This window comes from Megascapheus bottae, chromosome 15 (genome assembly GCF_031878675.1).
Source record: "Megascapheus bottae isolate mThoBot1 chromosome 15, mThoBot2.hap1, whole genome shotgun sequence".
NCBI classification, from domain to species: domain Eukaryota; kingdom Metazoa; phylum Chordata; class Mammalia; order Rodentia; family Geomyidae; genus Megascapheus; species Megascapheus bottae.
In genome coordinates, this window is record NC_143523.1 from 22,901,904 (window position 1) to 22,917,842 (window position 15,939).

The 15,939-nt window shown below is 38.7% G+C and overlaps 1 protein-coding gene across 2 annotated transcripts in view; it reads left to right on the plus strand.

Moving 5' to 3' along the window:
• Nucleotides 1–15,939, plus strand: part of Erlin1 (ER lipid raft associated 1) — a 35,072-nt gene that overhangs the window by 524 nt on the left and 18,609 nt on the right. Inside the window, exons 1-6 of one of the 2 annotated variants that reach the window (XM_090346084.1) lie at nt 1,915–1,950; nt 7,602–7,648; nt 8,408–8,602; nt 8,822–8,883; nt 10,778–10,903; nt 13,092–13,165. In XM_090346084.1, coding sequence (XP_090202210.1) covers nt 8,832–8,883; nt 10,778–10,903; nt 13,092–13,165 — 252 coding nt within the window. In that variant the 5' untranslated portion in view covers nt 1,915–1,950; nt 7,602–7,648; nt 8,408–8,602; nt 8,822–8,831. Of the gene's footprint in view, nt 1–1,868; nt 1,951–7,601; nt 7,649–8,407; nt 8,603–8,821; nt 8,884–10,777; nt 10,904–13,091; nt 13,166–15,939 lie in introns of those variants that run through there. The other variant, XM_090346082.1, reaches the window with a different exon arrangement.

A 15,939-nucleotide genomic window follows, 5' to 3' on the forward strand; every position in this document is an offset into this window, starting at 1 on the left:
CCCGTGCGCACGTCGGGAAAGTTCTTCCCCTGCTGCGGCCGCCGAGCGCGCTCCAGCCCTTGGAAGTGGTTTTCTTTTTTTTTTGCCCCCTCTCTCGGGAAATTGGGGTGCAGGGAGCGGGATTTTAAGCGGAGTCGCCTCCAGACGCTGGGCACTCTGTGTTGGTGTTAGGGACGAAAGCAGTCGCCCCGTGACTGAAGAGATTGCTGAACCACGACATCTGGTCATTTTTGTGCGCTTTCCGTACTGTTTTTTTTTTTCATTAATTAATCTCAAAGTATCTGCTTATGATTTACAAAATCTTGATGACCAGGACAACTGATTACATCCTTAGACCTCAGGGGGTTGGGATAAAAGCACCTCATCCCCGGGAGGGCCGTGCTGCTCCCCCTCACTGACTCCTTTGAAGTGGAGATGAGGAAGAGTGGGGTGTGTGTCTGGTTGGGTTAGCTTTTCCTTCAGCAAAACACCAGTTTCTCTTGGTATACATTGATAAGAAAGCCAATTTGTGGAGACATCGGAAGGGTATCTTCAAGAAGAGCCTCAACTTCTTGCTTTTCATCACACACACACACACACACACTGCATTAGTTTTTGTACTTTTGAATCAATCCTGGATCCTGGAAAAACCAACACCAATTTTTGTGGTTAGTGTGTTGGAACAAATGGAGTTATACCATTTAAAAGAACTAACCTCTTAATCTAGATTTCCACCTCATTCGTCATTGTGTTTCTGACAGTAAAACCTAGTGGGGAAGAACAGTTCAAGATAGGACTCCAAAAGAATTGATGCTCAGCCTTTGAACAGTTCTTCTTAGGGTATGATGACCTGCCCAAACCTATTTATGTTTTCAGGACAGGGAACCAAAGTCTCTGAATTTACTACTCTCCTTGCGAAAAAGAATTTGTTATATTTGCTTCCCAAATGCCTCCTCTTTATAATTTGCCTGTGCGTTTTCATATTTTCACTTCTCTCTCTAAATTTGATGAACAAGTACCTAATCTGTAGTCAGACTTCTCATCTTTCCATGCTATTTTCTTGTTTGTTTTCCTTTTTATTTTATTTTTTATTGTTGGGGTAATGAATAGAGGGGTTACAGTTACTTATTTGTTTTCTTACCCAGCATATTTTCCTAGTATTTTAATTGCTTTGTGGATAGATTAAGAGTCATTGGTCTCAAATTTTTTCCTTGCTCAAAACGTTCTCTTATCTTCCTTTTTTTAACCTGATAATTAAAGGTATTATGTTCTGAATTGCCCTTTGTTACCTATGTTTCACAACTTGATGGAGCTTATTAAGCAAGGTATAATACCAGTCCAATTTGATATTTTCACTTTTTTTTTTTTTTTTTTTTTGCCAGTCCTGGGCTTGAGCTCAGAGCCTAAGCACTGTCCTTGGACTTTCTCAAGGCTAGAGCTCTACCACTCTATGTATGTGGTACTGAGGAATAGAACCCGGGTCTTTGTACATGCTAGGCAAGCACTCTACCACTAGGCCAAACTCCTGGCCCCCACTTTTTTTTTTTTTTTTAAACCAGTCCTGGGGCTTGAACTCAGGACTACTAGCGCTCTAATCATTTGAGAGACAGCACTACTTCTGGGTTTTTCTGTGCATGTGGTACTGGGGAATGGAACCTAGGGCTTCTTGCATACTAGGCAAGCATTCTACCACTAGACCACACTCCTGACTCAGATGTTTTCACTTTTTTAGATGTGCTAGGTATTTCAGGCAACAGTTGTTCATCATGAGTACCTACTATGCATGAGGCTTCAGTAGCTTGGCATAAGTAAAGGTAAATGTAGCATGTTACATTTGGAAAGAAAGTTTCTCTCTCATAATCTTGTCAAATTGAACCATCTTTTTACAGGGGAGGAGCTTTGCTCACTAGCCCCAGCGGACCAGGCTACCACATCATGTTGCCTTTCATTACTACATTCAGATCTGTGCAGGTGAGTGATCCTTAGGGATTCCAGATAGACTAGTATAGCAAGCGCTACCACATTTATAGGGGGAGGTGAATTTCTTCATTACTTAAGCAGTTGTTAGTATTTTCTTCAATGCAGGAGTTTAAATTTGGAGTAGAATTGTTGCACAAGTTACTGTTTTGAACCATCTTGCTTTTTTTAAAAAAGTAGACAAGGCTGGGTGCTGGTGGCTCATGCCTATAATCCTAGCCACTTAGGAGGCTGAGATCTGAGTGGTTCAAAGCCAGCCCGGGCATGAAAGTCTGAATTGTACTTAATGGTAGGCAAAAATATGTGAGTTAGAAAGCTGTGTATAAAAATCCAGTAGTCCAGGAGCCTGCCTCTATGGAAACCAAACACAGTTCTAAGTAATCACTGGTTTGTATTTTTAGTTGTGTTCTTAATTCTTGCTTTTATTTTGACAGCAGCAACAGAGAAACCACAAATATTATTATACAGATGGTAAAAGTCAGTTTTCCCCAACTGTCTTTTTTTTTTTTTTTTTTCTGTCAGTTGTGGGGCTGGTACTCTGGGCCTGGGCACTGTCTCTGAGCTCTTCAGCTCAAGGCTACCACCCTACCCCTTAAGCCACATGCCACTTCCGGTTTTCTAGTGGTTAATTAGAGATAAGAGTCTCACAGTCTTTAGTGCCCTGGCTGGCTTTGAACTGTGATCCTCAGATCTTAGCCTCCTGAATAGCTATGATTACAGGAATGAGCCAGTGAGCAGGCTTCAGTATAATTCTTATAATTTAAATCTTGGCTTCCTACTAATTGGGAACTTAATTGTAAGTAGCTAACTTAACCAAACTTCCTTCCAGTGGCCTTTTAAATGGCTTAGGGAAAGAATTGTATCTATTGAAGTGAAACATAGTCACTAGCCTCCTGCCATACTGTTTTCCACTGTTTTTTCCATTCATTCTTACTTTGGTTAATGCTGTCACCTCTTTGCTCATCCCTCCCTATATTCCTTTTCTGCTGTATAATTCTTTACCTGTCCTGGGACTTGAACTTAGGGCCTGGGCACTGCTCTTGGCTAAAGGCTAGCACTCTACAATTTAAGCCACAGTGCCACTTCTGGCTTTTTCTGTTTATATGATACTGAGGAATTGAACTCAGGGCTTCATGCATGCTAGGCAAGCACTCTACCACTAAGACACATTCCCTGCCCCTCTGCTGTGTAATTCTTGCCAGACTTTTGTGGGCTCAACCCAGCTTTCTTCTCTGATCTTCTCTGATCTATAGCTTTTAAAGTCTATATTATAAATTTGACCCTTGGTCTTACTTCTTTTAATATTGTCTTGTATTTAAGTTGTTTTGTATGTTATTTCCAGAAAATCTCTGTAAACTTCTTTTTTTTTTCCAGTCCTGGGACTTGAACTCAGGGCCTGAGCACTGTCCTTAGACCCTTTTTGCTCAAGGCTAGCTAGCACTCTGCCATTTGAGCCACAGTGCCACTTCTGGCTTTTTCTGTGTATGTAGTAACAAGGAAGGGAACCCAGGACTTCATTCATGCTAGAGAAGCATTTTACCACTAGGCCACACTTCTGTCCCCCTCCTTTTTTTTTTTTTTTTTTTGCCAGTCCTGGAGCTTGAACTCAGGACCTGGGCACTGTCCTTGAGCTTTTTCAAGGCTAGCGCTCTACCACTTGAGCCACAGTGCCACTTCTGGCTTGGTTCTGAGGACTCAAACCCAGGGCTTTGTTCATGCTAGGCAAGCACTCTACTACTAGGACACACTCCTGACCCATGATTAGTTTATTTGATGAACATTGTTACCCCCTCCCTTGTTTTTCTCACAGTTTCTCTCTACCACTAGCCACACTCCCAGCCCTAACATACTCATTTTTTTTTCTTTTTCTTCTTTTTTTTTTTTTTTGCCAGTCCTAGGCTTGAGCTCAGGGCCTGAGCACTGTCCTTGGACTTTCTCAAGGCTAGAGCTCTACCACCTGAGCCTCAGCACCATTTCCGGCTTTTTTCTATGTATGTGGTACCGAGGAATCGAACCTGGGTTCACTAGGCCAAACTCCTGGCCCCATATACTCATTTTCTTTTAGAATAAATACCCTGTTATTGTTGGAAAATATCTAATGTAAACATACAATATAAGTTTTCTTTTTTGGTACCATTCCTGGGGCTTGAACTCGGGACCTAGGTGCTGTCTCTGAGATTTTTTGCTTATCTTTTCACCTCCCACTTCCTTTATCTAAAACTATCACTAATGTTTACCATCACCCCAAGTCCTTTTTGTTTTTTTTCTTTTTTCAAGTTGTATTTTATTGTCAGGGTGATGTATAGAGGAGTTACAGTTACATTCACTAGATAGTGGGTACTTCCTGAACATTGATGCCTCTTCCCATTGATTTCTCCCATTTTCCCTCCCCCCTATCCCTTCCAATCATCTTGTTTTTCCTCTTCCCTTCCCTATTTCAAATAAACATATATACAATATATCTGGTACTAAAGTTAAAGTGAAAACCTGAGATAAAGCATGGTATCTTTAATATGTGGATATTAGATCTAAACAGTACAATTGCGATGACTCAGTATTTGGGTACCCAATGTTATGGACATGGTCTTGGAGATATAAATATAACTACATAGTAACATAAAAATCTATGATGAGCTATATGCTCTATAGACATGATGTTTTATTACATACATTAATGTGTACCTATGGCATACAAACTCTCAGCTTAGTTTTATGTTCTAAAATCTAAGTGCCAGTGATTGTATATAGAGATTCCCTTCTTAACATTTGAAATATGATGTAAAAATTTTTTTTAAAAACTCCATATTCTGGAGTTCATTTCACTTAGCTTCATCCTATATGGCCATATTTACATAGCTTTTGAGCTATTATGATCCTCTGCTAGGAGAACCCTAGACATATGCTAATTATTACAAATGTTTCTTTGGGTCTGGCTTACTTCACTAAATTGATTTTTTTTCCAACTCTTTCCATTTCTATACAAATATGGAGATACTTAGGCCCTGAGTTCAAGTCCCAGAACTGACGAAAATAAAAAAGAATCTCACGGACTTTTTAGTGCCCAGACTGGCTTTGAACTTTGATCCTCAGATCTCAGCCTCCTGAGTAGCTAGGATTACAGGCATGAGCCACCACACCCAGCTTGCCATTTCTTTTGTGATCAGAAATGTTGAGCATTTCTTCATGTGTCTATTGGCCATTCTTATTCCCTCTTTTCTCTCTCTCTCTTTTTTTTTTTTGTCAGTCCTGGGCTTGAACTCAGGGCCTGAGCACTGTCCTTGGGCTTTCTCAAGGCTAGAGCTCTACCACTTGAGCCACAGCACCACTCTGGCTTTTTTCTATGTATGTGGTACCAAGGAATCAAACCCGGGTCTTCGTGCATGCTATATCTTTCCATTATTTTGTCTGCAGGATTAATAGCTTTCAGTGTTCATTTTTCTTTTGCAAAGAAAAATGAGTCATGTGTGGGTAGAAGAATTAAAACTTGTTTGTTTGTAGTACTAGGAATTAAGTCCAAAACCTTGGGTGTGCTAGGCAAGCACTCTACTTCGGAGCCAGTTCTCCAGCCACAAACTTTGTTTTATTTATGTTTTTTAAGATGGGAAACTTATATTTCCTGTGCTAGTGTAGAATTCATATTCTCTTGTCTTATTCTCCCAGGTAGGTAAGGTTACATGTGTGCACCACTATGTTTGGCTTGCAGCATTTTTTTTTTCTTGGAAAGGCGTATTTTATAACTATGTATGATAAGGGAGAGCCCTGACTCCTAACCCAACATTCAAGGCCCTATACATGATTAGTCTCATGTTCTCTTAGAATTTACCACTCATTTGAATTGTGTAACCCAATCTGCTTCGTACGCCATTTGTCTTCAGCTTGAACTATAAGCTGTTCTTCTCCCCTGCTATATCTTCTCAGGAACATTGTACCTCAGCGTGTGAGTGTGGGTGCACATGCATATGCTAATAGCACTGGAGCTATTGTTTTCCTTTTTTTCTCAAGGCTGGTGCTCTGCCACTTGAGCCACACCTCTGTTGAGAGCTTTAAGATTGTTATTTCCCATATGGACGCTGGTGGTTCATGCCTATAATCCTAACTACTCAAGACCTGGCTGAGAATTACAGTTCAAAGCCAGCCCAGGCACTAATGTCCATGAAACTATTATCTCCAATTAACCACCAGAAAACCGGATGTGGCACTGTGGCTCAAATGGTAGAGCACTAGCCTTGAGCTGAAGAGCTTAGGGACAGCACCCAGGTCCAGAGTTCAAGTCCCATGACCAAAGATTGTTGTTTCCCTATGACTTAATACAGCTAATCTATACTTTTACTTTGTACTTGTTTATGGATTTTATCTGCTGTGCTACATTGTGACTTCTTTGGAAACCACATGTATCCATGCACACACCATAAAACCATATGTTGCTGCCAGGTTTATACCTGTGACCCTAGCTACTCGAAAGGCTGAGATCTGAGAATCATGATTTTAGGCAAGCTTGGGCAGGAAAGTTCTTGAGACACTATCTTCAATTAACCAAAAAGCTGAAAGTGGAGTTTGTATATCAACCAATAGAGCACTATCTGTGAGCAAAAAAAGCCTACTGGCCCTTAGTTATGCCCTAGTTCCACCACAAAATAAATACATAACTAAACCATGTAGTATGTTGCTGTGTTCTTAACCAGGTGCAGTGTATCCAGAACATATTTCTTAACTTTTGACCTACTTTAGACCTTAGAATATAATATGAAGTTATTCTGGATCTGAACAAAGATGTGACATGGCATAGAAGTCAAGAAACATATTGTTAGTTCACTAAGAGGAAGCAGTATTGGTGAGCAGTACTTGCACTCAAAAGGAAACTGAACAAAACATGTAAGATCACTAGGTTCTGAACTTAAAATATTGACTATAGCTTTAGAAAAGAAAGTTTACTATTGAGTTCAAGGGCAGCCTAGAGTCAGGGAGTACTTGTATGCATAAAGGAGTTATCTTTATCTTCAGTATAAACTAACGTTACAATGGAATCAAAGTTCAGAACATAAATGCTAGTGTATCCTTATGGGTGAACCATGTGGTTCATGTAGTTTAGTTGCAGACCAGCTCTAGGCAATGGAGGTTCTCTACAAAGAGTTTTCTACTTACTAGTAGATTGAACGTGGAATATTTCCTAATGCAATTTGATCCACACCTTAGCTATAAAGTATGTTTTAGTTGGGCACTGGTGGCTCATGCTTGTAATCCTAGCTCAGGAGGATGAGTCCTGAGGATTTCAGTTCAAAGTCAGCCTGGGCAGGAAAGTCTGTGAAACTCTTTATTTCCAAGTAACCACAAAAAATCAGAAGTAGCACTGTAGCTCAAAATGGTAGAGTGCTGGCTTTGAGCAAAAGAGCTCAGGGATAGTACCTAGGCCCTGAGTTCAAGCCCCACAGTCGACCTGGGCGGCAGGGGGGGGGGGGGTGAGTATGCTTTATCTCATCTTATTTCTACAAGTATATAAAAAGAAATGACTTTTTATAGCTAATCTCTGGAGACTGAAATTGCGATGGAGGTTGCCTGTACTTATTCTCAACAGCTCTTTAGAGATTTGCCTCTGGGACGAGCAGTTCTTTGACAAGAGTTTTGATGAGCTGTTTTTTCCTCCCTAGACAACCCTACAAACTGATGAAGTTAAAAATGTGCCTTGTGGAACAAGGTAAGCTTTCTGCTTGGTGACCACCATTCCTTTTAATTCAGATGGATTTTTTGTTCCTAGAACCGTAGCCACTTAAGATTGATATAGACATGACAACAATCCAGAAGGATTGTCTATAACAGGATTATTTAAGCAAAATCTGGTCTCTATATAGAAACAGTTATTGGGGGGGGGAGTGGATTTTAAGGGCTGGGAGTTTGACCTAGTGGTACAGTATTTGCCTAGCATGCATGAAGACCTGGGTTCAATTCCTTGGTACTGCATACATAGAAAAAGCTATAAGTGGTACTGTGGCTCAAGTGATAGAGTTCTAGCCTTGAGAAAGGCCAAGAACAGTGCTCAGGCCCTGACTGAGTTCAAGCCCTAGGACTGGCCAAAAAAAGTGGATTTTTAGAGCCAGCAAACTAAACTTGGAAACCATGTCAGCATTACCTAATACATCTGCTTTAATGATTACTTTCTCATATAAACTTTATTTTTGTTTTAGAGCAGTGTAAGGTTCATAACAAAATTATTCAGAATGAAAGTAGCACATTACCATATCTCTAATGCCTTTATGATGTTCCTTAGGTTAGTTTCCTAAAGTCAGGTTAAAAAAAAAAAAAAACTTACACCACATATTTATTGTAGTTTAGAATTAGTGTATATGAAGTATATAACCCAGCACTCGGCTGAATAAAAATAGTTTAAAATTACGTTATCCCATTTTCTTCTCCTCTGTAATATTTAATGCCATCTAATTTAGAGTTTCTAATTCAGTAGGTTGGAGTGAGGCCTGAGAACTTGCATTTCTAACAGCTCCTGGGTGATGCTGACGCTGCTGGTCTGAAGACCTCACTTTGAAAATTGCTTCCCTAAAGAGGTTTAGGGAGAGAAAGGCAAGCAAGGCCCAAGTTATTTCTAGAGTATACTTACTACATTGAATTATATCAGAAGAAGAATATGAAGTTCAAGGTATTTTTTAAATTACCTATTTTAAATGACCTAAAATATTACTATTATTATCTTACAAAGGGCACCTTTGACATCTATATAGGTATAGAAACACTTTTAAGAGACTAAACTCTGTTTTAAGTTTATGTATTTGATTTCAAGTTCTCTCTAGGTCTATCTGTAACTTTCATCTGTAGATTTCTTTTCATGGCTCATCCTTTTTCTGTTAATTTGTTTTAGTGGTGGGGTCATGATCTATATTGACCGGATAGAAGTAGTGAATATGTTGGCTCCTTATGCAGGTATGTTTTCCATCTACTCTGTTGTTTAGTATTTACAACAATAAAAACTATGATTAATTGTTTTTTTATTTTATTGTTGGGGTGATATATAGAGGGTTACAGTTACATTTATCAGGTAGTGGGTACATTACTTCTTGAACATTGATATCCCTTCCCAATGGTTAATTCTTTATAAGTGAGAGAAGAATAAAAAAATTTTTAAGGTTTTTTTAATTAATTTATTAACAATGATTTTTACATCATATTTCAAATGTCATATTTAACAAACAAGTATTCGAGAATCTATACAATCATTGGCACTTAGATTTTAGAACATGATTAAAAGTAAGCTGAGGGTTTGTATGTCATAGGTACATATTAATATATGTAATAAAACATTATGTCTATAGAGTATATACCCCATCATAGATTTTTATGTCTATGTAGTTATGTTTATATCTCCAAGTTTTTACAACCTCACAGATTACTGGTAATCATAAAATCTAGAATACTTTTTCATTTCTAGGGCATGGAGTTAGAAATAGTTCACAAATTGTGGACAGAACTGACTTTTTGCAACTTTATGGGTTATTCTTACCTAGTGTATCTAAAACAAGGTAGTCATTGATTTGTGTCTAGAATGAGAAAGTAGCATTTACCTAGTTAGAACCAGAGAGTGTATGCTAAAAATTCACCATTGATCAATTTCTTGCATCACACTTACTGTCACTGTGGGGAAACATTTTCAGCTGAAATTTGTTGTAACTTGCTAAGCAATATGAAACTTCTTAATGTAGAGAAAACCACACAGAAGTAAAGTGGGTAATATTCAATTTTAAAACTTAATTGCAACTTCTGAAGAAAGATTCACTGATCTTTATCTTTGTTAATCAAATTCCAATGTGTACTGTGTTTTTTTGGTGTTTTGTTTTGTTTTTTGGCCAGACCTGAGGCTTTAACTCAGAGCCTGGGCATTGTCCTTGAGCTTTCTCAAGGCTAGTGCTGTACCAGTTAAGCCAATAAAATACAGTATTTGTGGATTTTTTTTTTTTGTCCCTAGAAGCCCTGGAACCAATCTCCATCATACATGAAGAGATGACTTTGTAATTTACTGATCACAAGTCATTTGTATGGATTATGATTAAAAATAGAAAGTACAAGACAGGTGCCAGTGAAGCGGCTTTCCAATTTATTTTTTTATTTTGTTGGTCTTGGGACTTGAAATCTGGGCCTGGTTGCTATTCCTGATCTCTTCAGCTCAAGGCTACCACCCTACCTCTTGGTCTGGGCATTGTCCCCAAGCAATTCAGCTCAAGGCTGCTGCCCTTCCCCTTGAGCCACAGGGCCACTTCCAGTTTTCTGGTCATTAATTGGAGATAAGAGTCTCACAAACTTTTTTAGTGCCTGGGCTGCCTTTGAACCATAATCCTTAGATCTCAGCCTCCTGAGTCACTAGGATTACAGGCGTGAGCTACCCATGCACCTTCCTTTTGTTTTTATGGTTCCTCAATTTATGTAGTCCCTCTTTACTTCTTGTCTAATATTTGTTTTAAATTACTGCCTTATACGTTCCTTGTCTCTAAATCCTATGCCTCTTAATTTATCTTCACACTGCTGCCAAAGCACAAAACTCAGACTGTGTCATGCCTTATCTTTTGACAGTTCTTTATTAACTGAAAACTAATATGTATTTTCCATAATATATGGAATTTGAAGTTTGCTTATTTGTATTGTGAGTGCAAGAAAATATGGAGATTTGAGCCCAAAGCATATTAAAAGATTTATGAGTTATGTTTTCTGATTTCATTATTTTGTTGAAACTTTCCCTCAAATAATAACTCCTTTATCCTGGCTGAATTTGAAAACACCTGGGCTGTTGTTGGTAAAACAAACATTGGTTATATCTCTCTTTCAGTATTCGATATCGTGAGAAACTATACTGCAGATTATGACAAGACCTTAATCTTCAATAAAATCCACCATGAGCTGAACCAGTTTTGTAGTGCCCACACACTTCAAGAAGTTTACATTGAATTGTTTGGTAAATGTCTTGCTTATTTTAAGTAGGTAAATAGACAATTAGAAATATTGTTCAGTTCATGTATTGATATTGTAATACTAGTAAACCTTGTGCTATTTGAACATTTTTCCTAAACTTATAAAACAGAAATTATCTTTTTTCAGAAATTATCTTTAAAATACAGGTTTGTCTTACAATTTTTTGTGTAGCTTGATAGATTAGAAAAACTTACTACTCACATAATGTATTCTGATTTCATTATGCTAACTTAATGAAAATTAGTCTTGTTGCTATTGTAATAGCTAATTTGAGTAAATTAAGAGGTCTGTGTTTGGGAAGATTTCCCAAGATCATTACTACTTCAAGATTTGGTAGGAAGAATGACAGACTTAGCCTGTACTTATATTTACAGCTAATATGTCTTACAGGCAAAAAAAATACAGAGCAAAACTAGCAAAAAGAAAAATTATGTGGATGAAGTTGAATGGAAACCAGAGCCAGGTGCTAGTGGCTCACACCTGTAATCCTAGCTACTCAGGAGGCTGAGATCTGAGGATCAAAGTTCAAAGCTAGCCCAGGCAGGAAAGTCCTTCCCAAATCCAAGTTTGCAGGTGCCTGATGGTCAGTGTACACACTGGCTTTAAGGATGACAGTCTCAGGCCTGCTCTATTGACTTCATTCTGTACAAGTTTTCATTTGTGACCATGGAAGTTCTGACCTGAGAATGTGTTGTCTTTGGTTGCTCACTCTCCCTCTTGGAATTTTTTTCTTAGAGGGAGGCATTGGGATGATTAACCAATCTAAAATCTACCAACTGATAACCTCTTTTGTGATAAACAACCATGATAATAGCATATGAGGAAACAAAGTGCTCATTATTTTTCACATAAATGATTTTAATGGTGATAATAAGCTGGGCACCAGTAGATCATGCATGTTATCAGGAGGCTGAGATCTGTAAGATCACAGTTAAAGTCAGCCCAGGCAGAAAATCATAAAACTCCCATCTATAATCAGCCAGCAAAAAGCCAGGCAGGGAGCATGGCTCAAATGGTAGAGCACCAATGGTGATCAAGAAAACCAAGTGAGAATACAAGGCCCTGAGTTCAGACCTCAGTACCAGGAAAGAAAAAAAAAAAAAAGGTCCAAGTATCATTGAGGTTAATAAAAATCATGAGTTACTATGTAAGAATATGTATAGTGACATCTTCATTGTCCATTCCATTTGTGCTCTAGAATTTCTTATGAGCTTTTTGTTCTTTAAAAAATATAAGAAAAATGACATTTAGTTATTTAGGGACTTATGTAAAGATTGAAAGAAAGTAAGAATTTACTTTAAAAAAAATGAGGATATGTATAAGGCCTGAACAAAGATATTGTGGATTCAGATTGTTCATTTATTGAATGAACTAGTTTTATCCAATGATTAAATCTGATTTTTTAAAAAAATCTACCAAGTTGCCAGGCTCTGGGGGCTCACACTTGTAATCCTAGTTACTCAGAAGGCTGAGACCTGAAGATCACAGTACATTTCTTAACTCTTTTAAAGCAAATAAGACTACCTAGTTTTTACCTTTCCTTTTTATTAACTAATTTCTCTCTTTTTCGTACAAAAAAAACCTGCCTCCTTTATGTCAAATTTATGCTTCATAAAGAAGAGTAGGAGTATGTCTGCAGAAACTTTAGGTCTTGTAGGTGACTGATTTTGTTTTGATATTAATACAGTGTTTTAAAAAGTGACACTAGTGGGGCCGGTAGTTTGGCCTAGTGGTAGAGTGCTTGCCTAGCATGCACGAAGACTGAAGACCCGGGTTCGATTCCTCAGTACCACATACATAGAGAAAAGCCAGAAATGGTGCTGAGGCTCAAGTGGTAGAGCTCTAGCCTTGAGAAAGTCCAAGGACAGTGCTCAGGCCCTGAGCTCAAGCCCAGCACTGGCAAAAAAAAAAAAAGTGACAATAGTGGCTCACACCTGTAATCCTTGCTACTCAGGAGGCTAAGATTTGAGGATCATGATTCAAAGTCAACCTGGGCAGGAAAGTCTGTGAGACTACTAGAAAACTAGAAGTGGAGCTGTGTCTCAAAGTGGTAAAGCTTTAGCCTTGAGCAAAAGAGCTCAGGGACAGTGCCTCATGAGTTCAAGCCCCACAACCAACCAAAAAAAAAAGTGAGTAACCTGAGATAAGTTGTCTTTGATTTTCAAAAACAGATCAAATAGATGAAAATCTGAAGCAGGCACTGCAGAAAGATTTAAACATCATGGCCCCTGGTCTCACTATACAGGTAAGCCCTTTTCCAAAGAAGTTCTCTGGAAGAGTTTAAAGGGAGAAGGGGATCTTTGGTTTGGTTTGGTTGGTATGTTGTTGCTGGATTTTGAACTCAGGGGCAGTGCCATTTGAGCCATACTCCCACCCTTGTTGCTTTTTTTCTTTTAATGAATAGGGGTCTCCCATTTGTTCCTACACTGACTTGATCTAAGATCCTTTTATTTAAACTTCTCACAGCTGAAATGACTAGACCTTGAGGATGGGTATTTATGTGCGATGTCAACAAAAAAATGAGGGTTTTTTGTGGGTTTTTTGGTGCCTGTTGTTACTTTTTGTACATAGAACTTGAACTCGGGGCCTGGATGTTGTCTCTGTTTTTATGCTCATTGCTCTACCACTTTGAGCCACAATTTAGAGTTTATCTGCTAATTAATTGGAAAGAAGAGTCTCACGGATGTTCCTACCCAGGTTGGCTTCAAACCCTGATCCTTAGATCTCAGTAACTTGGATTATAGTCATTAGCCACAGGCACCCAGTGAAAACTACTTCTAGATTTCTAGATCCTGTAGTATGTTAGAAGTAGTAATATGGCTTCTCTAGTGTTCTTCCTCAGAACTGTACAACATGGGTTGGTTATTATGATAACCCTTATTGGAATTGAACATATGCTTTCTTAGGTGTCCTGTGTCTGAATTCATTTTGCTCAGTGGCACAGAATATGTCCTGATAAGTACTTAGGAATTTCTGTTGTTAAATGAACAGTCTCAAATCTTTTCTTTTCTTTTCTTTTCTCTTTTGCCAGTCCTGGGGTTTGAACTCAGGGCCTAGACACTTTGGTTTAAATGATTATAACTCAGAGGTCAGTTTTAGTAGGTATATTTATTTCATCAGCTTTCTCCTTTCTTCACTCACAATTGGTGCGTGTCTGTGTGCACGCTTGTATGTGTGTATTGGCTATTTTGGATATGTTACCATATTTTTCTTAAATCTCTTAATGCAGTTTACACATGAGTGTCTGTTACAGCAAATATTCATATTTTCACTTACTTGAAATTTGTGTTTCAAGATTGATAAGAATATGACCTGTTCTGTCTCATACTAGACAAGAAGTCTTCAGAAGATAGTACAGTCTGAAATGTCATAATGAAGCCATTATTCTGTAGTGTTAACATTAATTTAAAAATAATCATTTTATGCTTGTTTTCATGAGGTTAAAAGATAAATGCCCAGTCTCTGAGTTAAATGCAATGTGCTTATGTCTTTTGAATTGTATTTATCTAATCATAATTGATCTATATGTCCGGTAGTAACATGGTAAAACCTGTATCATTTCACAAATTCTGAATATTTTTTTTTTTTTTTGCCAGTCCTGGGCTTCAGCTCAGGGCCTGAGCACTGTTCTTGGACTTTCTCAAGGCTAGAGCTCTACCACTTGAGCCTCAGCACCACTTCCGGCTTTTTTTTGTATGTATGTGGTACCAAGGAATCGAACCCGGGTCTTCGTGCATGCTAGGCAAGCACTTTAACCACTAGGCCAAACTCCCGGCCCAAATTCTGAATTTTTGTCTTCTGAATATCTCTGCTGAGTGGTCCTGTGGCATCACACACATCGCATTCAGTGTGTGATGAGGTCTTCCACACAATTCCATTCATTGTGGTAATCTTCAAAACTACCTATAGATTTGACTGTTCTCTTTCATATAGGGAATGGTCTGTTGCTTAAAAGTTTGTTGCAGGCTTCGAGTATGACTTAGTGGTAAAGTGCTTGCCTAGCATCACGAAACCCTGGGTTCGATTTCTTAATACCACATACAAAGAAAAGGCCACAGTGGTGCTGTGGCTTAAGTGGTAGAACATTAACTTTGAAAAAGCTCCAGGACAGTGCCCAGGCCCTGGTTCATGCCCCAGGACTAGCAAAAAAAGTTTGTTGCTTGTTTTGTGGTTCTGAGGATTTAACCCATGGGCTCACACAGGCTAGGCAAGCCCGTCTACTACTGAGCTACATCCCTAGCTCATCCCACTTAAAAGTTTTCAAGGGCTGGGAGTTTGGTCTAATGGTAGAGTGCTTGCCTAGCATGCACAAAGACCTGGGTTCGATTCCTCCTTACCACATATATTGAAAAAGCTGGAAATGGTGCTATGTCTCAAGTGGCAGACCACTAGTCTCAAAAAAGCCCAATGGCAGTGCTCAGGCCCTGAGTTCAACCCCCAGCACTGGGGGAAAAAAAAAAGTTTTAAAATTTTTGTCTGTCTTTGGGACTTGAACTCTTGGGTCTTGGTGCTATCCCTGAGTTCTTAAGCTTAAGGCTATCACCCTACCCCTTGAGCCACAGCACCACTTCTGGGTTTTCTGGTGGTTAATTGGAGTCTCATGGACTTTACTGCCTGGGCTGGCTTTGAACCCAGATCCTCAGATCTCAGCCTCCTGAGTAGCTAGGATTACAGATGCGAGCCATTGTACCTGGCTTAAAACTTTTAAAATTCTTGTAGGTATAAAAGCTTAAACATTTAGCTAGTTTTCAAAAGCTAATTAAATCTTCCTGCAGAACAGTAAAGTGTTTTCTTTATGTGTTTGCAGTGTAAATTGGGGAGTGCCGGATGTTTAACTAGTGTAATCAAAAGATTTTGAAATATCAAACCCTAGGTATAGAAAAGTCAACCTTCACAACAAATTCAAGCAGGTAGTCTTTTTTCTTTTCTTTTCTTTTCTTTTTTACCAGTTGTGGGGCTTGAGCTCAGGGCCTGAGAACTGTCCTTGGGCTTTCTCAAGGCTAGAGCTGAGCCTCAGCA